The sequence below is a fragment of the Denticeps clupeoides genome, chromosome 12 (genome assembly GCF_900700375.1).
Source record: "Denticeps clupeoides chromosome 12, fDenClu1.1, whole genome shotgun sequence".
In the NCBI taxonomy this organism is placed as follows: Eukaryota; Metazoa; Chordata; class Actinopteri; order Clupeiformes; family Denticipitidae; genus Denticeps; species Denticeps clupeoides.
Window position 1 is genome coordinate 4,324,654 of NC_041718.1, and position 21,097 is coordinate 4,345,750.

At 44.4% G+C, this 21,097-nt stretch overlaps 4 protein-coding genes across 11 annotated transcripts in view; 3 read left to right on the forward strand and 1 right to left on the reverse strand.

Annotated features, from left to right (window-relative positions):
• The window catches only part of flnba (filamin B a), a 54,665-nt gene extending 48,658 nt beyond the window's left edge, over nt 1-6,007 (forward strand). For all 4 annotated transcript variants that reach the window (XM_028997655.1, XM_028997657.1, XM_028997656.1 and 1 more), the window contains 6 exons: nt 158-273; nt 1,094-1,226; nt 1,597-1,773; nt 2,751-2,969; nt 3,220-3,426; nt 5,071-6,007. In XM_028997655.1, coding sequence (XP_028853488.1) covers nt 158-273; nt 1,094-1,226; nt 1,597-1,773; nt 2,751-2,969; nt 3,220-3,426; nt 5,071-5,258 — 1,040 coding nt within the window. In that variant the 3' untranslated portion in view covers nt 5,259-6,007. The remainder of the gene's footprint in view (nt 1-157; nt 274-1,093; nt 1,227-1,596; nt 1,774-2,750; nt 2,970-3,219; nt 3,427-5,070) is intronic.
• A 381-nt stretch (nt 6,008-6,388) lies between these two features.
• On the reverse strand, nt 6,389-14,917 carry LOC114800378 (deoxyribonuclease gamma-like). 3 transcript variants are annotated; one of them, XM_028997675.1, is made up of 8 exons: nt 11,903-14,635; nt 10,808-10,896; nt 10,641-10,733; nt 10,276-10,388; nt 10,009-10,121; nt 9,480-9,637; nt 9,114-9,210; nt 8,623-8,718 (listed from the first exon to the last, which is right to left on the reverse strand). In XM_028997675.1, the coding sequence occupies exons 1-8, from the start codon at nt 12,050-12,052 to the stop codon at nt 8,653-8,655; spliced, it is 879 nt and encodes a 292-aa protein (XP_028853508.1). In that variant the 5' UTR covers nt 12,053-14,635; the 3' UTR covers nt 8,623-8,652. The 3 variants fall into 3 exon arrangements, with proteins under 3 accessions (XP_028853509.1, XP_028853507.1, XP_028853508.1); XM_028997676.1 differs by lacking the exon at nt 11,903-14,635 and adding an exon at nt 14,649-14,917 and having other exon boundaries at nt 6,389-9,210; XM_028997674.1 differs by having other exon boundaries at nt 6,398-9,210.
• LOC114800379 (protein ATP6V1FNB) lies at nt 7,312-10,213 on the forward strand. The gene is made up of 2 exons (XM_028997677.1): nt 7,312-7,861; nt 8,172-10,213. The coding sequence occupies exons 1-2, from the start codon at nt 7,327-7,329 to the stop codon at nt 8,288-8,290; spliced, it is 654 nt and encodes a 217-aa protein (XP_028853510.1). The 5' UTR covers nt 7,312-7,326; the 3' UTR covers nt 8,291-10,213.
• On the forward strand, nt 14,223-20,863 carry abhd6a (abhydrolase domain containing 6, acylglycerol lipase a). Of its 3 annotated transcripts, none has more exons than XM_028997671.1 (9): nt 14,223-14,334; nt 15,011-15,142; nt 15,973-16,129; nt 16,458-16,571; nt 16,902-17,034; nt 17,228-17,385; nt 19,050-19,104; nt 19,209-19,309; nt 20,102-20,863. In XM_028997671.1, exons 2-9 carry the CDS (start codon nt 15,024-15,026, stop codon nt 20,282-20,284), a joined length of 1,020 nt encoding a protein of 339 aa, XP_028853504.1. In that variant the 5' UTR covers nt 14,223-14,334; nt 15,011-15,023; the 3' UTR covers nt 20,285-20,863. The 3 variants fall into 3 exon arrangements, with proteins under 3 accessions (XP_028853504.1, XP_028853506.1, XP_028853505.1); XM_028997672.1 differs by lacking the exon at nt 14,223-14,334 and adding an exon at nt 14,777-14,904; XM_028997673.1 differs by lacking the exons at nt 14,223-14,334; nt 15,973-16,129 and adding an exon at nt 14,767-14,904.
• The last annotated feature ends 234 nt before the right edge of the window (nt 20,864-21,097 follow it).

The window sequence follows — 21,097 nt, forward strand, 5'->3', positions numbered from 1 at the left end:
TTATTAGTGCTTTACCAATCCAACCATACTCCACTTCTGCACAGATTTTAATGCTTTGTGATTAGTTTACATGGTCATGGTCTTAATTTACATTTTTATAAATGCATATTTATACCTGCACTTACTCTGTCTCTCGTTGTGTCTCTCTCATGATCAGGTGATTATGAGGTCTCCATCAAATTCAACGATGAACATATCCCCGACAGCCCATACCTGGTGCCAGTGTGTGCACCAGTGGATGATGCCCGCAGGCTCACTGTTACCAGTCTTCAGGTGAGACACGAGGAAACATCTGCACACTTATACACATCCGCAGCTATCAAAAGCACAGGGCAGGCGTACTCTGAAATCAAATAAAAAATAAAAACATAAAATAAGTTCAGAAAGTAGATTATTTATCTTACACATAGAAATCTTGTCAAATGAGTTCTTAAAATAAAATAAACTTTTTTTTGTTTCTTTTGAATTTCTGGAATATGAAGATTTCATTTTAAAGGTCAATGATTGAGAGACAGATTAGTGTAGCCCAAAGAAATGTTAAGTTTGTATTGTGTTAAACCCTTCTAATATAATCAAAATTATTAATCACTATATTGACATCATATATTTATTTGCAGTGATGAGGTATAATCTATCAACCCCTTCAACACCTTTTAATAGACTACAGATTAAAATATGTGGATTAATCTGAATTGGGGGACCTCCTTGCTTTGAGTAGCTGCTGGATGTCAGTCACTGGTGTGGTATTTGGTGTTTCTCTTGTGTTTCATTTAAAGGCTTTTAACAGGTCTTCGTTGTAAAAGCTCCCTTCCGAGGACGTCTAAAGCAGAAAGAGGTGGAATCCCCAGCCTGTAGTGCCCCCCCCCCCCCCCCCCCCCCCCTCCAGTCCTCTGTAGTGTAATGAACCCTGTGTTTCATACCTTCTCCTTAGTCAGAGTAGTATGGCTGGGCTCTTCCTCTCTCAGCTTTAGCTCGTCCAGGGTGGGCTCAGGTAAAATCTTTGTGTGTTTTGAGATGTTGAACCCTGCGGTGTATATATGAGGGGCCGAGGTGTGTTCACTTGCTCAACTTTCTGCTGTTGGCTGCTCATCAGGAGTCTGGCCTAAAGGCAAACCAGCCAGTCTCGTTCGCCGTACGTCTAAATGGCGCTCAGGGCAACATTGATGCCAAAGTGCATAGTCCCTCAGGAGCCGTGGAGGACTGTGTTGTGTCGGAATTGGAGCAAGGTGAGGACCACCCATTTGTCATTTAAAAAGATAACCCATATCAGGCATTAAGTTAAGATAAGCAGCACTATATAATTACTATGCATGAGTAGCCTTAACCTAAATGCACAGTATTTTTTTTTGCCCTTCCGTCAACAAAATACACAGGTAATAATAATGTGTTTTTGCTTTGGTGGTAATTTATTGAACTATGATTTATCATTCCTTTCCTGCTAGATAATTGGCTGGTATTTCCCTGGCAGGAGCAGCTCTCACTGCTGCCAGCATTCTGTTGTCATTACTTGTCCTTAATGCCCTTTCAGTTCTTTGCCTGCATGGTACATGCTGTTTATTCAGTGCACTTGACTGAGACAAATTAATCCTCCTTCAGACAAGTACGCCATTCGCTTCATCCCCCGAGAGAACGGCATTCACGCCATCCATGTGAAGTTCAATGGCAGCCACATCCCTGGCAGCCCATTCCAGGTGAGGGTGGGTGAGCCGGGACAGAGCGGGGATGCTGGGCTGGTCAGCGCCTATGGAGCCGGGCTGGAGAGAGGCACCACAGGTCAGTCCATCCCCAGCATCTCGACTCTGAAATTTTAGATGATTCTGTGGGTTCTAACAGCGTTGACATGGCCCTCATTACATAACCTTCACTGCTCTGGAACAGTTTTATTAATATTGCTGGCATATATTATTAATTAATAATATAATCACATATCATCTTAATAAAATTAGTGGTAAGCATCAAGTTTCATACACACACACAGCGAGACAATTTTTTAACGTCAAGGCCTCGCAACCTATTTATAATGGCCCTTAGCCAAAGAGAATTGAATTGCAGTTGAAGACAACCATCTGAAAGAGTCTAGAGTGGTGATGCTTGAAGGGGGTGGGGGGTTTTGATAACCACACGTTCCCATTAAACACCAGCAAACACAAACAGTGTGTTGGCCTGCTGGTCTGGCAGATGTGTAGAGCTTCCTGACACAACACTTACCAAGCAGATGGCTGAAGAACTAGATCACAAATGGGTGGATCTGCACCCTCATGTTTCTTACTGTACTGAAGTCCAAACTAATTTCATGTGCTTTGTAAGAACTATTGTATTTAGTATATGTATTTCATACACAGAAAATTATTATTATTTTTTTTTTAGCAGTGCAGGTAATCTGTGTATGTTTATACAGGTTACATCAGTTTCCTAAGCAAGGACTCTAAGAATAAGAATTGTTATACCATGGTCTCATATTAACAGTGGCAATCCATTTTTACTTTGTGTGTGTGTGTGTGTGTGTGTGTGTGTGTGTGTGTGTGTGTGTGTGTAAATTATTTGGCTTCAGCCATACTTATAATTTTAATCTGTTAACTGTTTTGTTTTTAATCAAAGTAAAGTGTTTATACATATATGGGTTATGAGGAGTGAATCATTTTCAGACCTCAGACACTATTAATGAGCAACTTTATGGGTTTGTTGTGAGTCAGTAACTGGACCCTGCTGCACTTCTGTCTGCTGTTAAGATGCGTTCTGAATGTTTCCAGGTAACCAGGCCGAGTTCACCATCAACACCTCTAAAGCAGGGCCGGGCTCTTTGGCCGTGACCATCGAGGGCCCATCAAAGGTGAAGATGGAGTGTCAGGAGTGCCCAGAGGGCTACAAAGTACACTACACTCCCATGGCCCCTGGCAACTACCTCATCAGCATCAAATATGGAGGACCCAACCACATCACCAGCAGTCCATTCAAGGCCAAGGTCACAGGTATTAGTCACATTTGAATATATTTGGTTTGCACCATAAAGAACCACAAACATTATACTTGCCACTGAGCAAAGCACCGTCCCCACACACTGCTCTCCAGGGACCTGTCATGGACGCCCACTGCTCACTAAGGGTGATTGTTAAATACAGGGGACATATTTCTTTGTGTCACCGTGTGCTGTGCTGTGTATTACAATGACAATCACTTCACTAACACCCCCCCCCCCCCCCCCCCCCCCCCTTCTTTCAGGACCTCGCCTGGTGAACGTAACCAATGCCAGCGAGACATCCACTCTGATGGTGGACTCTGTCTCAAAGTCCAGCAGCACAAATGCCTTCGGTGCACCCCCACCCAGACAGGCTTCCGATGCCAGTAAGGTGGTGTGCCGAGGACCAGGTCTGAGCAAAGCTTTCATGGGACAGAAGAGCAGCTTCTCTGTAGACTGCAGCAAAGCAGGTGAGAGGATTTTTAACTAGTTCATGTGACAAAATAAATATGCTAATAAACGTTTGTATGTAGACACTAATGCAAAAGCTGACTAAGTCATGGCCGTAGGAAATATGGCTAAGAACCATTATGGAGAAGAACCATTCTTTTCTAGAATTTTTTTAATATCTTGTATGTGTACATTTTTCAACATGTGCTTACACTACCTATTGTGAAAAATGTCCTCTTTTTTTTTTTTTTTTTGAAAGCAAACCTTTTTTTTTTTTTGTCTAAATTGACAAACTCCAATCCAGACATTGTTAATCTTGTAAATGACCAATACAGTCGTGTCCAAAGGTTTTGAGAATGACATGGATCGTTGTTTTCACAAACGTTGCTGCTTCAGTGTTTTTTTGTCAGTTGTTTCTGTGCTGTATTGATGTGTAATTACAAGTTCAATAAGCTTTTATTGATAATTACATCAAGTTCATGCAAAGAGTCAATATTTGCAGTGTTGGCCCTTTTTTTCAAGACCTCTGCAATTCGCCCTGGCATGCTCTCCATCCCCTTCTGGACAAAATGTTGATCGATGCAAACCCATTCCTTCATAATCAGTGCTTGGAATTTTGTAAATTGGATTAAGTTCCGGGGAGTTTCTTGGTTATGGACCCAAAAATGTCAATGTTTGCTTCCCAGAGCCACTTAATTATCACTTTGACCTTATAACACGGTACTCAATCATGCTGCTAAAGACATTGTTCTTCACCCAACTGTTCTTGGAGGGTTGGGAGAAGTTGCTGTTGGAGGATGTTTTGGTACTGTTATTTATTCATAGGTGTTCTAGGGCAAAATTGTGAGTGACCCACTCCCTTGGATGAGGAGCAGCTCCACACATGAAAGGTCTCAGGATGCTTTACTGTTGGCATGAGACAAGACTGAGGGTAGCATCAGCTTTTCTTCTCCAGACAATCATTTGTCCAGATTCCCCAAACAATCAGAAAAGGGCTTCATCAGAGAAAATAACTTTACCCCAGTCCTCAGCAGTCCAATCCCTGTTCTTATTGCAGAATATCAGTCTGTTCTTGATTGTTTTTCTTGGAGAGAAGTGCCCTTCTTGACACCAGGCCGTCCTCCAAAAGTCTTCACTGTGGATGCAGATGCCCTCACATCTGCATGCAGCCATTCCTGAGCAAGATCTGCACTGGTGGCCCCACGATCCTGCAGCAGAATCATTTACATTTACGGCATTTGGCAGACGCTCTTATCCAGAGCGACTTACAATGTGCTTTCAAGTTACCATCGATGAAGAGATCAATTCCGGTTCACTAGGACCCCAGCAATATCCTTGCCTCTGAAGCCCTTTTTATTCAATGATTACTACATGTTTCCTTGCAGGTAACCATGGTTAACTAACAGAGGAAGAACAATGATTTCAAGCATCACCATCCTTTTAAAGCATCTAGTCTGCTATTCTAACTCAATCAGCATGACAGAATGATCTCCATCCAGCAACAATTAGTCTTGCATTCCGGTGGAACGTTGCGTTCACTAATGCTGTCTGTCACTTTAAAATCTTTATTCATAATTAGAAAAAGCCCCTTTCAGCAGTCGCGCTGATTTAAAGAAGCGATGAAACTGACCAAATCCTAACTTCTTCACTGTGTGGCTTCTCAGGAAAGAACATGCTCCTGGTAGGTGTGCATGGTCCACACACCCCATGCGAGGAGGTGAGTGTGAAGCACATGGGCAACCTGCAGTACAACGTCAGCTATGTCCTCAAGGAGAAGGGCAGCTACGTCCTGGCCGTCAAGTGGGGTGAAGAGCACGTCCCTGGCTCGCCTTTTCACATCACAGTCCCGTAATTCCCTAATGATACGAAAAGCGAGAGTGTTATTGTAAAGATGAAAGGAACTACAGCCAAATGAGCTAATATAAGCCCAGGATTAACTTAATTCTGACACACATTTGTGCTTAATATTTGTACTTATTTAGAATTGTATTGAATGAAATTAAATGGATGCACAATTTGTAAAGTTTCCTCCCTGTATGTTTGATGTAATGAAAGGGTTGTGGTTTTTGGATTCTGAACTGGAATCAAACTTCCCTCTGAAATTTATTTACTACTGATTCATTTTTTTTGTTGTAAGTCTTTGCCATTTTTTCCTCACACATCCTTTTGAAGAGCTGAAGTGGGAATTGGACGCTTATCGATATGCATGTAGGCATGTGTGATCAGAATGTCTGGGACCAGGAATCCAGGTCTTGCTCAGTGTGGCGCTGTTTAATAATTATTTTTTTCTTTGTTATCCATTACCAGCGTATTTTTCCATACTGTGGGAGCAGAGGGCCATACTGCTTACTGTACCTCTTTCAGCAGTAGATTTTGTGGGGGAAATATTTTATCTGTGTTTCTGGTTGTCGTTGCTTGCCTTGTACTGTCTTGATTTTGTTAGTTTTGATACTGAAGTAATAAAATAAATATTTTTAAGTGTTTTAAGAGGACAAACAAGCGTTTTTGTATTAGCCTTGGGTGCCTTGATGTGAAAATGTGGAAAAATAATGGATGTACATTTGGAAATTTTGGTAAACTGGAATAAAGAAATGCAATGTTTATAGTGTTTGTTTTTTTGTTTTTTTCTGACCCAAATACAAAAATGCTAAAAGTAATTGTATTGGCTGAAGTCTGAATTTATGGCGATACTTTTAGAGCACTCTTTAAAATGGTGCGAATGGTGTGTTGGCGCAAGAATGTACAGAAATAGATACAAAAGACAAACACAAAAACAGAGCTTGGTAGAATCGGGAAGGAAAACCTAACTGGCATTCTTGTTTGTGTTTTATTAATTATTTTACCAAAAACTTTTGTGAGCAGAAGTACTAAAAAAAAAAACCAAAAAAACACTACTTCCTCATTCTGGATTATTTAAACCCACTTCGGGCAATAAACAAGAAAGACTTCGTGTATTTATGTTAATCCTGAGGTTTTATTTGACCACTAGCAATACCAACTCATTTTCGTGTCTTTAATTTGAACTTAAAGTTCTCCAATTTCTCAGTGAACCCCACTAATGAGCGGTACTGTTTTTATTTTAATTCAACACTGGAAAGCCCGTTCAGAAGAACGTTTGACAGAAAGCTGCCATGAACGTTAAAGCCAGACGTACAAACAAGCTCAGTCGAGAGAAAGATCGAGCCGTCTTTTGTGGGTACTGGCTCTTTGATGGCAAGTCTAAATTCAGAAGTGCTGTGGTGAGATGATTGGGTCTTTTTACTCTTCTACCACCCCTCCAATTACGTGTAATTCCATTTAATTTGTCAGAGTTTCAGTTTTTGCACAATAAAAAAAAGAAAAAAGATAATTTTTTGGTTTGTTTCTGCTGAAGAAAGTGACCGAGTTCATCTGATTATGGGTTGGTGTTGAGATCTTTGCTTTGGCAGGTTTTTCCTGCCATCATGTAGGCCAATGTGAGAACTACAGCACCTCTGGTGGAGCTGGATGGAGGTTTTGTGTGCAATTTTTCCTCTATGGGATCTTTATTTGTTGTTTTATGTATTTTGTGGAATATTATGAGGAGAACCTGAAATGCTATATATTCAAGAAGGCGTATAACCAAAACCATTATCTGTTCACTGTTGCTTCCAATAAAGATCAGTGCAATATTGCACCCAAAGTACAAAACAGGCATATTTTTTATGTCATACCTGTTTCAGGGTTCAGTGATGTTTTTAATTTATGGTTTATCTATTGACTCCTTTTCATTTCAGTTAACGTTTTAGTGTTTATTAACTCTGTACAGGACCATCCTCCCGTTCCGTGAGGTTAATCTTTAGGCTTTAGGCTTTTGTTGAGCTTTCCGCAGGTCCTGTGTGAAGTGAGGGGGTTGGTTGTGCACCCTCCATGCTCAGCTCCTGCATCCTGATTGGGTTACCATGGGGAGGGCAGAGACGTCAGACTGGGTTTCTGTGTCAGTTCTCCTTTTACCCTCTGGAGAGGGAGACAGAATACAGCGTCTGGCACAGTCGCCGAGTGAAATTAACAAAGAAACAAAGATGAGGAGTCTTCTGACCACCCAGAACCAGAACTGCTACCGTGAGATGATCAAGAAGGAGGCCTACACCCGCCTAACCTGGAAGATGAAGTACAGTGAGGACTACCCCACCTGCTTTGCCTCACGCCGGCCCAAGGACGTCGGTCTCCCCAAACTACCCGGCACAAAACCTCTCCTGCCCCCTGTCCCTAAACTCCGTGAGAAGAAGAGAGAACCCCCTGCACCCACACAGACGTCCCTCAGTGAAGCTCCTCTCATGAGGCCCGTTTCTCCGCAGACCAGGGACATGCTGTACCAGGGCCTGTCCAAAGAGGGGAATGGCCGCAGCTTCTACCTGCACCAGCGGGTGCAGAAGGGGCCGGAAGAGAGGTTCCACCACCCGATGCTGTCTTCCTGGGACTACGGCTGGAGACTCGGTGAGACAAAAGTAGAAACATGCCGATGTTGGAAATGTATTCATATTTGTAATACATATGTGCATGATGAGTTTGAGGAGAAATTGGGGAATATTTAGATGAACTTGTAACCTTCATATTGTCTTCTGTATAGAAACTACAACAGAGTGAATAAAAAGATTGTATTCATAGTTGGGGGTCCTAGTGAACCAGAACTGATCACTTGATTGATTGTAACATGGAAGCACGTTGTAAGACCCTCTGGATAAGGGTGTCTGCCAAATGCCTTAAATGTTAAGTGTAAATTAGAAATAAAATAATGTCTCCGCAGGTGATTATGGAAACGAGTACCGGTCGCCAGCACATGGAAGGTCCGGGGTGGTCAGGAGCACTTTTTATGCCAGGAACGGCATTTTTAATATCCCCTCTCCGACGGACCAGCTGGGGTAACAAGTCTCACGGCGACCTTTTCAACATCTGCACCCGTTTCAGCTCCAACCCGCATCATTCCGGGCCGTGTCTTTTTTTTTTAATCGACTATGGAGTAACAGAAGCTCGTTTCCAACTTTACGTGACACAACGTAGAGTAAATTCCCCCGTTTCATGGCAACAGAGAACAGATCTGCCTGTTTATAATTAACAAGCTTCTCCGGTCACTGTCCTTTCCACGCTTTATCTTCAAAGCCTTCCAAGATCCAAATGAGAAGAGAACAGAAAAGGGGTTTCTGTGGTAAAGCTCATGCCAAGCTGCTGTTTAATGAAAGCTACTGAACAAAGGAGCGTTTTTTTTTTTTTTTTTTTTTTTAAACCCTTTATCCTCTTTTTTTAATGTAGTTCACAGTTATGGCCAGCGGGAAATGATCACTCACAGCCAAGGCCTGAAAGACATGGAGTCATGTTTAAAAAAAGTCTTATCGATTTAGCTTCAGTAGATGTACACTGCCAGGCCGAAGTTTGGGCCCAACCCTCTGGTTTTTAAGAACAATACGCTGCTCTTTCAAAGTTTTGGAGTAGGAAATATGTCAAACAAATTGAACAACCCACGCTGGAGGTGTAATTCAATGGAATTATGCAAATCGAATGTCCAACATCTATCTGTCCTGTCCAATAGCCAAACGTGTCATTCTTTGTGGATAAATAATGTGAGAATATGAATAGATATTTTGAACTAGCCAGTTTATTCGATAACATATTGAATGAAATATCGAGTGATGTGGAGGTTGGGCCGAACCTTTGGCGAGTAGTGTGCCGTAAGACGTAAAAAGATGCAGACCTGCTCCTCCGTGAGCCCGTATGCTTCTTTGAAGTCGTATACCTCCACTGAGGTCTGCTTCACCGCCTGGATCATCTTTTCCCCGTGGAGCACGACTCTGCAGACACACGGGATTGGCTGACGTTGAGGAGAAGGACACTGATTCAGTCTGCCTCAGGAGGACACGTCCACAAATCTTTCTGCAGTGTGCAGCGGGACCTTAGGTGACGTAAACCCGGACCCAAACCTAGTTTTTTTTTTTAAATCTGTGTAGTTACAGGGAAGCATGCGGCGAGGACGATCCTCATAAATCCTCGTAGACAAGGACTGTCACTGAGTGGACGCTCTGATGAAAACCATGCAGTGTCGTTCTGCGGAACTCCTCACCTGTCATAAGCGCAGCGGGTGGAGACCTTCACTGTGGTATCAACCCGGTCGTCTGTGAGCCACAGGAAGCTGCTGTTCGAGCGCAGGCGGATGTTGCACCACTGCTTCTTGGGCACATAGCTGCAGGCCCCGTTGAAATCCCCCATGATGATGAAATTCTGGGGTTTTTTTTTTTTTTAAAGAGAGAAGAGAGGAAAAACCTGCATAAGCACAACAGGTAATCGGACCCTGACGTAAGGTGCTCGGTGTCAACCGAGGGGATCCATATCATTTATCCAGGACCGAGCTTCTCGCTTTACAGCCTACCTGCCCTTTCGCAGATCAGAAATGATTGTATTTTCATGTTGATCGGCTAATGTGCCTACATCATTTGAGTGTAATAAATATTTAAATAGTTAGTAGTTAGTTTGCTGATAGTGTTCACTAATCCCGGAGAGCAGGAATCTGTTTTATGATGCAAAAATACACAGAGTGTCACACGAAATCAAGAAGAACCCCAATACACCAATTTCTGTGGTTGTTGCCCTACTTCCGGTCTCCATCGCTGCTTGACGTCCAGGAAGACATCGTACAGCTCGTCAATCTCCCTCACTGCAGCTTCTGGAGCGGTGTGGATCGGAATAATCACAAAGTCTTTCACCTCTGAAACACAGCAGAAAGACTTGTTAGGATGTAAACACAATATTGTGTGGAGTGTCGGCTGATGTAGCATTAAATGATTTCAAATCTTCAAATATTGAATGGTATTGGTCATTCTAAATATTGCTTAAATGGCTCATGGTGGTGGACTATTTACCTGTCTTTGGGGATGAAAACCGCACGATAAAAGGTTCTCGAGCAAAGACGTCCTCGTCCCCACTTTGCATGTCCGGATATTGGTACACAGACGTCACTGACACCAGTCTTGGCCTGACACATCAGATGGGATATAGGTGATATCTCTGTGTCCTTGTCCTCAAAGTTCTTGTCACACATTTATTAACGTCTAGGGTAAATTAGAACCTGTGGTGGGCAATTCCAGCTGCCAGGTCAACTTAAAAAGCTTATTATGTCCTTTCTGACCCCAAAATATATTCAACTGATTAAATTTAGGATGATGGATCGTGAAAAGATAGAGACCTACGGATCTAAAGTAGGTTTACTCAAAGAAAACTGAAATACCTGTAAATGAAGGCGTACTGCTCTTTGTAGGTGTTTCGGCCCAGTCGAGCACTGATGACAAAACTGAACTCGTTCCTGGTGGAGCCGTACTTCCTGAAGGAAAGGGGGGCTTAACAGACGGCAATACTGTAGCGGAATTATTTATTTCATGAAAGGCTGCTCTTTACCTATTGAGCTCGGCCATAAGCTTTGGGAAGGCCAGTCCTCTGCCGTCTTTGATCTCCATTATGAGCATGACATCACAACGGTCTATACACTACAAGGTAAACATGTGTTGTTGTGGGCAGTACACAACAAAATACGGTGTGTGTTCTCACAGACGTGTGTATGCTCCCAAGGGTGCAGCAGGAAGCGAAACAGCAGAGAGGTTCCCTCACTTCACTGTGGTTGAAACTGACCTTCTGTGACCTTCACCGAGGTCAGTTTCGGTCACGTCCTTTAATGTTTGTTCAGCTATGTCCAACCAGTCAAACATCAGCCATCCTCACTTACCATTACAGTAATATTTTTATTAAAACGAAATCACGCAAGGTAGGAAATAATTCATTATGTTATTATTCATTTATTCAGTTAATGTGTTTTGCAGTATATAATATGTATGGTTCTTTTTTAACGCCTTACTGTGCGTCAGGCATTATTTTTTACACATCACGGCACTTAAATACGCCGCTGGTTCCACCAAATCTAAGACGATTGGTGAAGGAGATGCCCGGAAGGAGTCCGGATTAACCCTGTTACAGGGTGGTCTGGAGGGAACATCGGGGTAAGAAGGGGAGTGCATGATCTGGGGATTCTTCTGTCTCTGAGATCTGCATTGTCATTTGGAATCAACCTCAGTCGAAAATGTATTGTAGCTGCATCCCTCCTTGACCTGCTGCTAAAAAGATCTGTACTTATAAGAACAAGCATAAAGCACTAATAGCAATAAAATGATTGTATTATTCTAAGCAGATTTGGAAAGACAATAAAAGACTATTCAAACCAAAATAATATTAAGAAGACTGCAGTTCTGAATTATCAAATGGAATTGTGATTTCAGCAGCAAGGTCTGTTCCATGAAGGCCGACACTTGCACTTATAGTAATGTTTTTTTTTTTTTTACTTTTTAAATTAATAAAGACCCTAATTAAATATACATGTAAATACATACTAAGGACAAATGAAACATACGTTCTTAAATATTGCATAAACTGAACACTGAAGGTGAAAACACAGAACCCACAGACAAAAGTCACATATATATTGGGAGAAAACGCGTTTACCTCTACTATTACATCCATCACCTCAGGTTTGGACATTTTTTTTTCTCCGAACGACTGGACGTTGAATGAGCATATCTTCAGCGAACAGGCGCGACCAACGCTGAGCAGAACCACCAACAGGGCGGAGAAGTTGCCTATGAGAGAGGCCATACTCAAAAGTGTAGAGCAAGCGTGTGAACTCAGAACTGCGACAGCTTCCTTTTCGTGGTCGGAGCCTCTAAACGGAGGAGGGTCTATGCTGCGTACTGGCGCTGCGGTGATCACATGTCCCCTGTCAACCAGGTGAAGTCATCAAAATCATTATTCTGATCACTTACACATACCTGCTGTCATCTTATCAGCTGCCCATCAACCCCTATTCTTCACCGGTCAATAAATAACCTCATGCTGATGAGGTTTTGGGACCATTCTCCAGACAGAAGTACCATGATGCCTCTGTGCTTGGTGTTGCACAGGTAGGAATTTAAGAGACATTTTGAGATTTGGGGATTTCGATATTTTTAAGTCAGTGACTATTTTTTACTGTTCTGCATTAGGAGTTTTTTTTTTTATAAAGCCATCTGTGTTTTTCCTTCCGTTCCTTTTGTGAGGGAAACGTACTGTGGGTCAGTCAGGGTCCAGGGGGAACCCTGAAAGTGAAAGTGAAGTGATGACACATGGTGACACAGCGAAATGTGTCCTCTGCTTTTAACCATCACCCTTGGTGAGCAGTGGGCAGCTGTGACAGGCGCCCGGGGAGCAGCGTGTGTAAACAGTGCTTTGCTCAGTGGCACCTTGGCAGATCGGGATTTGAACCGGCAACTTTCTTACCACTAGACCACAACTGCACCATTAACATAGGGTGAGGACACAAACTACGAATGAACGAGGTCCTAGTGTCCTCGTGTCCTTGAACAAGGTCCTAGTGTCCTTATCTAGTCAGTCTAGTTCTTTGTTTATGTGGGTGGGCACCTGGAGGTCAGTGCCCTCCCCTAGAACCGGCTCTTGACCGCCCTCCACATCAGGCCATGAGTCGTAGAAGGCTTGGATGAGCGCTAGATCGTAGATGTCACATCACCCTCCAAGTCAACAAGACACTCGATAAGGTGGCTCCTGCGCCGGACATCCAACAGCAGGAGGGAGGTGTGGAACAGTGGATAGCCTGTAGGTGACCGGGTTGACCACTGTACCACCCTAAGCAGCCCCACAAACCTGAGGGTCCATTTTTTGGCATCAGGAGGTATCAGCGGCCTCTTGGTGGACACCCACAACTGGACAGCAGGATGATAAATCGGGGCGACGTGGCATTGGCAATCTGCGTGGTGTTTCTATTTGTGCTGGGAATTCCTGCAGGACGTCATTCATAAAAGCCAACGGTCCAAATGGTATCGCCAGGTACTCATAGCAACCACTGGGGGGGTAATGAATCTTGTTTTCCACTCATCTCCCTCCCAAACACACACCAAGCAGTAGACGCTGCGCAGTTCGAGCTTGGTGCTCCCGCAAAAAGTGTCAATATCTGAGCTGAGCAACGGCAGTGGCTACTTCAGTGGCTATTGTGACCTTTTGGAATTTACATTTATTTCTTATATAACCTATGATCACATACAGTATGTCTCTATTGGGAAGGAGTGATACGGAGCGGGACGACCGTCCAGGGTGGAGTGAGCCTGCAAATAGTGTCAGTGCAGGGTTGGTGGTGGTTTGTCCAGGTGTGACCTCTTGACCTCTTCTTCACCAGCAGCAGACTGGGACTCAAGACAATTCCAGTATTTATAATTCATCATGACATATTGAATTGATTAATTATTTATTTTATCATAAAACATTTTTAATGTCTTGACCTAGTTAAGGGCACTTGTAGTCCTACGTAGAATGTAGGGGAAAGAGGGCAATTAACAACCCCTTATAATAAACTTCTTTGAAACACCTAACGTTCTAACAGGGTTATCTGGGGCAAAGTTCTCTTTTTATTTCAGGCCCATCATCAGTTCCACTGTGAAAGATAAAGAAATGTCCCTCACACTTTCACTTCAAACTTCATCCTGTTTCCAGAGGTTTTACAACTTTGTAATTTTGTCCTTCTTTGGTCTATAAACATATTTTTCTCCATCAACCAACATTATCTAATAATGATGGGCATAATTATGATTATTAGAGTTGCTGATGAAGTTATATTAATACGACTGCATCGTGCATTATGGTGTAATTGTTTGCCTCATTAACATTTAAGACGGACAAACCCGACAAAATGAACAAAGTAATTTCATTAATGGTATCTGTTTGTTTTTTGTCGGCCGAACGTAAATGTTTGCGCGCCCTTTAAGAGCAACGCTGCGCTCCGCAGAGCCGTGAACCTGACGCGCGTCAGCGCGACATCGCGGCGCGTTTCTGATGGACGCCGCTTCCGACCGGGACCGAGAGGACCGTCCTGCCGAATCCGAGCGAGAGAGGTGCGCTTCTACACCCCGAATACATGACCTGACCTCTTTCTGGACAGCCACCGGGGCTTTACATCTTATTCACTATATGCGTTCCGGCGTTTTTACACGTTTAAACGATTAATGGGCGATCGTTGTGCTGTATGCATTATTTTGTTGGTCTTGCTCGGTGTTGTTGAGAGGCTAGATCTGGTATGGAAGCGTTTAAGATTTGACGTTTTATAAAGCGGTGCGGCTTTATGCAGACGGTCCCTGATGTTCGCTTGAGTTGGAGGGACGTGCTGTAACGCTGTCATGAAGTTATGCGCCGTCTCTCGTCCACCTGCCTGTGTCTCCTGCGCTTGTTTTTGCCGAAAGATCGAGATCGTGGCTTCTCGCAGAGCTCTGAGCGGTTCCTGTTCCTCTTTGGCCCCAAATGACAACTGGCGCCCCTTGTCCCCGGCTGCGGTGTCCTGGCTTTAGCTGTCTGGGTGGTGTGGTGCAGAAGGAAGGCTGCTCTGCTCTGCTCCGCTCATGCATGAGCTGCTCCCGAGTGACGGGAGTGGTTGTGACAGGGATCACATACTGCCGGGGAAGGCTTCGGCAAGTCTTTCCCCTCCGGCTTTCATTCCCTTTCGCCTCTTTCTTCATGTGCCGAGAACAGAGGGACGTGGCGTTGGACCTTACTGGTGAGTTCACTGTGTTGCAGGTGAGCTGTCGCAATGGACCTGGACGTGGTGAACATGTTTGTCATCGCTGGAGGCACCCTGGCCATACCCATCCTGGCCTTTGTGGCCTCTTTCTTGCTGTGGCCCGCTGCTCTCATCAAGGTCTATTATTGGTAAGATTTTTACATTTTACATTTATGGCATTTGGCAGACGCCCTTATCCAGAGCAACTTACAACGTGCTTTCAAGTTACCATCGATGAAGAGCTCAGTTCTAGTTCATTAGGACCCCATGAGGGAAACGTACGGTGGGTCAGTCAGGGTCCAGGGGGAAAATCTATGAGTACAATCTTTTTTTTTTCACTATATTGTAGTTTCTATACAGAAGTCAGACAAGAAGAAGGTTACAAGTTAATCTAAATATTCTCTAAAGAGGAAGGTGTTGAGCTGCCGTTTGAAAGTACTCAGTGACTGTGATGTTCTGACCTCGAGGGGAAGTTCATTCCACCACCGAGGGGCCAAGACAGAGAAGAGTGTAATCATCTACATCTGCATGCATCCCATAATTCCATAATTTCTGCTTTGTCACCATGTTGCTACATTCTGAATTTACGATCAAAATGGATCTTTATTGCCAAGTTCGTTACAAAACTTCTTGGAACAATTATGACAGGCTGGGAAAAGGAGAAATGAAGGGGACATTTGGGGACCAATGAACCGATTGTCTCCCACAGGGCATGAAACTGGGGTAAAGGTGACGAGATAGCGCCGGGCCACACCCCTGTGCAGCCGTGCTCTTGTGTAACGTGCCCTCTGGACTTGAGCACTGATGTCCCAGTGAGGACACAGCGTGCTGCTCTTCCCCTTTCTTCCTTGTGGCGACCTTAAATCAGCTGATTCATGCTTCCAAGGTCAACCTCAGTGTTGCGTGTGATTTGGGGGGGGCTGACTAATGCATGACTACCCGGTGGGCGTGTCACGCTTATGTCTGCGACCCGGCTCAGGTACTGGAGGAGGCGGCTGGGCATGCAGGTGGACCACGCCGAACGCCAGGGGTACCGCTTCTGCTACTCCCATCGGGGGAAGCCCGGGAGCAAACCCTCGTTTCTCATGCTGCACGGCTTCTCCGCCCACAAGGACATGTGGCTCTCTGTCGTTAAGGTAGTCGGATAGTTCACCTTATTCCACAATACGTTCAGTCACTAAACAAATATTCAAATGTAAGTGTGCCAAAGTAAAAGTAAGAACTAGTAATTACACTGTATTCAAACAACACGTACGGTAACGGCACGGTAACGGTGGTGAAATGACTCGCTTTCCTCTTATTAGTGGTTGTGTTAGAGGATGAATGTGCCCTCTCTGCTGGCAAATCGAATTAGCATCTAAAAGTTGCGGTGTCACATGATCCGCGGCTATTTAGGAGCCCCAACGTCCTGCCGTCTGTCACCGGGCTGCGCGTATTCACGCGGTCGTGCTTTTATTCCCGCAGTTCCTCCCGAAGAACGTGCACGTTGTGTGCGTGGACATGCCCGGCCACGAGGGCACCTCCCGCACCGGCGCTGCCGACTACGCCATCGAAGGCCAGGTGAAGAGGATACGCCAGGTGGGTCGGTCCTCTCGGAGCTTGTGCCACCTCCCCACGGCGGCATCTTCCAGAAGGCATCACGGGGCCACTGGTTTTCTGGCCCCCTCATGTCTGTTCTCCCCCCAAATAAAATTTGACAGACCTCAAGTGTAGCTCCTCACCGATCTACAGTATTTAAATACACAGTAATTTACTGTAACGTTTACGGTAGGATGCAGCGTTTGGGATTCTTTCATCTTGGGTAATTTCACCACGGCCCCTGCTAATCTGGGTCAGCCGCACGCGCGGCCGCAGATGCTCCAGCTGAGCGCGTGGCCCTCTCACGCCTCCTGCCCCCTTGTGCTTCAGTTTGTAGAGAGCATTCATCTGGACAAGAAGCCCTTTCACCTGGTGGGCACGTCCATGGGGGGCAACGTGGCCGGGGTCTACGCGGCCCGCTACCCCAGAGACCTCTGCAGCGTCACACTCGTCTGTCCTGCAGGTTTGTCGACTACGGACTTTTTTTTTTTTTTTTTTTTTTACGTGAGAGACATTCATACGATTGACGGTATGACTGATGAATTGTCATACGTCAGATACCTTCCTGAATTTTATGTCAATTAATTATAACTAAGCGCTAAAATGGAATACCTCATATTAATTCATGACAAGCTGTACTTGTGTTTAATCCTTAGGTCTGAACAATCCCACACATAGTAAATTTGTGAAGCTTCTGCAGGGATTAGAGAAGTCTAAGGACAGTCACAGCATCCCACTCATCCCCTCAACCCCAGAGGAGATGGAGGAGATGCTCAAACTGTGCTCCTTCGTTCGCTTTAAGATACCCCAGCAGGTAGAGAAACACCTCTTTTTGTTCTTTTTCATTTTTACTGTGTTGTGTAGGGTTTATCTGCGCACGCCCTCTAGTTCCATTTTGCACACACTGAAACCAGATTGCTGACAGGACCTCGGGATGAGGTGACGAGTGATGATTTGAAGCCACATCTGAGAACCCACACATCTCCAGGTCCATGGTGTTGCACGAATGAATGCATTCATTGACAGATTGCAAGGGAGCATCTATGCCATCTGTCACACTGCCAGCAATCAGATTGCAGTCCAGCTAACCAGGAACAAGTGTAAATGTAAATGTGTACAATTAAAGTCTCATCAGGACACAGCCACACAAGTAGGTATCATAAATTGTTCGTCATATATTGTTTTAGACATCCTCTGGAGTTTAATTTCCGATTGACATCAAACATATGGAACACCCTTAGTCCATGCCAAAAAAAACTGATTAGAAATAAAGAGATTAATCAATAATGCTCTCAGAAGAGCTGAGGTGAAAGATCTGTCAAATCTAGGGCTGCTAGCAATGCAGACATTCACCACCAGAGGGACGTGACAGCGGAGAGCAAGCAGTCGCCACCTGTGGTGCCCCCATGAGTGGCCCAGGTTAGTTATTCATTACCTCGCATACTCGTTAAGGGCTACTCCGCCCTGGAGCTTGGCAGCGTGAAGGAGCATGGGCTCTCCAGCCCATCCAGAGTAGAGACTTTGGTGGCTCATCACCTCCATCCAACCAGGAGAACCCCATTCGCTACTGGAGGAGCTGGGAGAGCAGCAGGATTCTGGCCACCACCACCCAGCTACCTGGGAGGAGGTCTGTGGTATGTTCTGAGCTGCCTCACCGGGTCCTCGATGCTTCCTTGAACGTGAAATAGATCGTTATACACCAAGCACAGCACACAATAAAAAAACAGAACGTGTCCTCTGTATTTAACCATCACCCCTGGTGAGCAGTGGGCAGCCATGACAGGGCGCACCGGGCAGCGTGTGGGGACGGTGCTCAGTGGCACCTCGGCGGATCGGGATTTCGGTTACGAGTCCGCCTCTTTAACCTTTAGGCCACTGCCTGCCTTACACTCCCTCCCCTCAGCCCGAATCAATGTGGGGTGGGGTGGTAGTAGCCTAGTGGGTAACACACTCGCCTATGAACCAGAAGATGCGGGTTCAAATCCCACTTACTACCATTGTGTCCCTGAGCAAGACACTTAACCCTAAGTTGCTCCAGGGAGACTGTCCCTGTAACTATTGATTGTAAGTCGCTCTGGATAAGGGCGTCTGATAAATGCTGTAAATGTGGGGCCCGAGGGTGGAGCGGGTGTCCCCAGCTCGCCCAGTGCACTCTGGAGAGAGCGAGTATGAAGCATCTGTCATAACACGGCATCGTTCCTCACGCTGACCTCAGCACGGCAAGAAGCCCATGTTCTCTGTTCACCCTTCCTGCGCGACCTTCGTCCCGGGACGGCTCTGGAAAGCATGCAGTACAGGAGATGGGCAGATCTTTCCCATTGTGAGAGACCAAGCTATTGTCCAAAAAAGAACATTAGGCCTCCTTCATTATTTCTTTTCTGATCATCTGTGATGTTATTGGGACCAATATGATAGTGCACTGTAATTAATAATAATAATTGCATACAAAACCTCTCCTTTTTTTCCTTATGATTGTAGATTCTACGGGGATTAGTGGACGTTCGGATTCCACATAATGACTTCTATCGAGAAGGTTTGTAACATCTTTTTCCTGAACATATATACATAATAAAAAGTATGTAGATTTAGTATTCTTTTGTTTGGCTGACAGCGTGGTGTATAATTTTGTGTCCGTAGTGTTCTTGGAGATTGTGGGGGAGAATTCCAGACATTCCCTACATGACAACATGCACCTAATTTCTGCACCTCTACAGGTCATTTGGGGGAAACAGGATCAGGTAATTTTGCACATATTAATTATTACAAATATGACAAAGTTCCCATAGTGACATTTCTTGTCTGAAAAGTAGGATTGAAAATAAAGAATTACACACAAACAAACAAACACTTAATAAACAGAGACATTAACACAATTTTAATGACATCAGAATCATTATACACCCTAGTGGGCAGTGGTGGCCTAGTGGGTAACACACTCGCCTATGAACCAGAAGACCCGGGTTCGAATCCCACTTACTACCATTGTGTCCCTGAGCAAGACACTTAACCCTAAGTTGCTCCAGGGGGACTGTCCCTGTAACTACTGATTGTAAGTCGCTCTGGATAAGGGCGTCTGATAAATGCTGTAAATGTAAATGTAGTGGTTAAGGAAGCGGCCCCGTAATCTGAAGGTTGCCGGTTCGAATCCCCATCTGAGTGCAGGGCTGAGCGCAAATTTACAGGAGATTGTGCTTTTTCTGTAGCTGCTCCCAAACTATGGAGCGATCTGCCTCTAGAGTTTTTAATCCCATTTCAAAAGCCATCTCTTCACCCTGACTTTTGACACCTTATAAGAGGATTATTTTTTAACTTTTTTTTTTTTTTTTGCTGATTTTATTTATCATGTATTCTGTTTTATGTGATGCTAGTTCTTTTTATTAATTGTCCTAACGTATTCACTTGTGTTGGATGCTTTAAAGTGCTTTATAAATAAAGTTGAATTGGATTGGATTATGCCATGTTGGGGAAAGATGTTTCGTGCCACACCATCTCTGGAGCTCGGCGTAAGTAAACACCACCCTGCTCTTCAGGTGCTGGATGTTTCCGGAGCTTCGCTGGTGGCCGCAGCCGTGCCAGGATGCCAGGTGGACCTGCTGGATAACTGTGGACATTCCGTGGTGATGGAGCGACCACGGAAAACCGCACAGCTCATGATGGACTTTATCACAGCTCAACAGAACGCCGGCTCGGCAAGCAACAAGAAGCTCTCCTGAGGCGCCGGGCCGGCAGTAGCTTATACAGAGTGTTCTGTAAATATTACTTATTATTACTCAGGGACTCACCCAGTGACACATGTGTCTTTCCACGTGGCTGGAAGGACACAATTTATAAAAGCGGGACAGTTTTTCATAATGCAAAAGTAATTTTGGTTAGTTCCTAAGAACAAATTCCCCCCCATGTGAAACCAGCATCATTTTAATAATTACAACCATTACTTTCGCAAAAATGCTTGCTTAGCTTTACAGTAATGTTTAGTTTACCTTAGTATTTGTGTTGCACAGCCAGTGTTTTATGGATGGTAGAGCTGGAGCATAAACTACCATTTGTCATTTGTTCCTGTATAATGTATTATTTACGCTGACCAGCCTTTAAACTGGACATAACTGGCATTTGTCTTTTCCAAATAACCTGTTAAAGCCCGAACTTTAAAGCACTGAACTAAGACCAGCAAAATGCACAAGAGCATTTGTGTAAAGTAATACATGGTAAAAGACAGTTATATTTGTCGATTCACATGTTAATTATAGCTGGTGTTGATTTAACTGTATTTAATTAAACGCTAATTAAATTATTACACTGAGCGCTTGTCTTCATGTTGTTGAAAGAACAGTCGTGACGTCACGTTCGCGACGAATGACGCCTGCGTGACGTGGTCTGACTAAAAAGACTAAAGAGATTTCCTGCTTTCAGGTCCTTTGCCAAACCCGCTTGTTCACCCACAATTTAGGCGAAGTGCTGGTAAACCGAACGATTTTAGGTTTCTGTTTGAATAAAACTCTACTCCCTTCCAAGGCTCGTGGGGGCGG

Excerpts from the sequence above, each read along its gene's own strand:
- LOC114800379 (XM_028997677.1), top strand. The coding sequence starts at position 7,327 with ATGGGGAGGGCAGAGACGTCAGACTGGGTTTCTGTGTCAGTTCTCCTT. Across the intron at positions 7,862-8,171 it reads GGACTACGGCTGGAGACTCG|GTGATTATGGAAACGAGTAC; the intron begins GTGAGACAAAAG and ends ATGTCTCCGCAG.
- LOC114800378 (XM_028997674.1), bottom strand. The coding sequence starts at position 12,052 with ATGGCCTCTCTCATAGGCAACTTCTCCGCCCTGTTGGTGGTTCTGCTC. Across the intron at positions 10,734-10,807 it reads CTTATGGCCGAGCTCAATAG|GAAGTACGGCTCCACCAGGA; the intron begins GTAAAGAGCAGC and ends CCTTTCCTTCAG. Across the intron at positions 10,122-10,275 it reads GTTTTCATCCCCAAAGACAG|AGGTGAAAGACTTTGTGATT; the intron begins GTAAATAGTCCA and ends GCTGTGTTTCAG.
- abhd6a (XM_028997671.1), top strand. The coding sequence starts at position 15,024 with ATGGACCTGGACGTGGTGAACATGTTTGTCATCGCTGGAGGCACCCTG. Across the intron at positions 15,143-15,972 it reads CTCATCAAGGTCTATTATTG|GTACTGGAGGAGGCGGCTGG; the intron begins GTAAGATTTTTA and ends GACCCGGCTCAG. Across the intron at positions 19,310-20,101 it reads TTTGGGGGAAACAGGATCAG|GTGCTGGATGTTTCCGGAGC; the intron begins GTAATTTTGCAC and ends CCTGCTCTTCAG.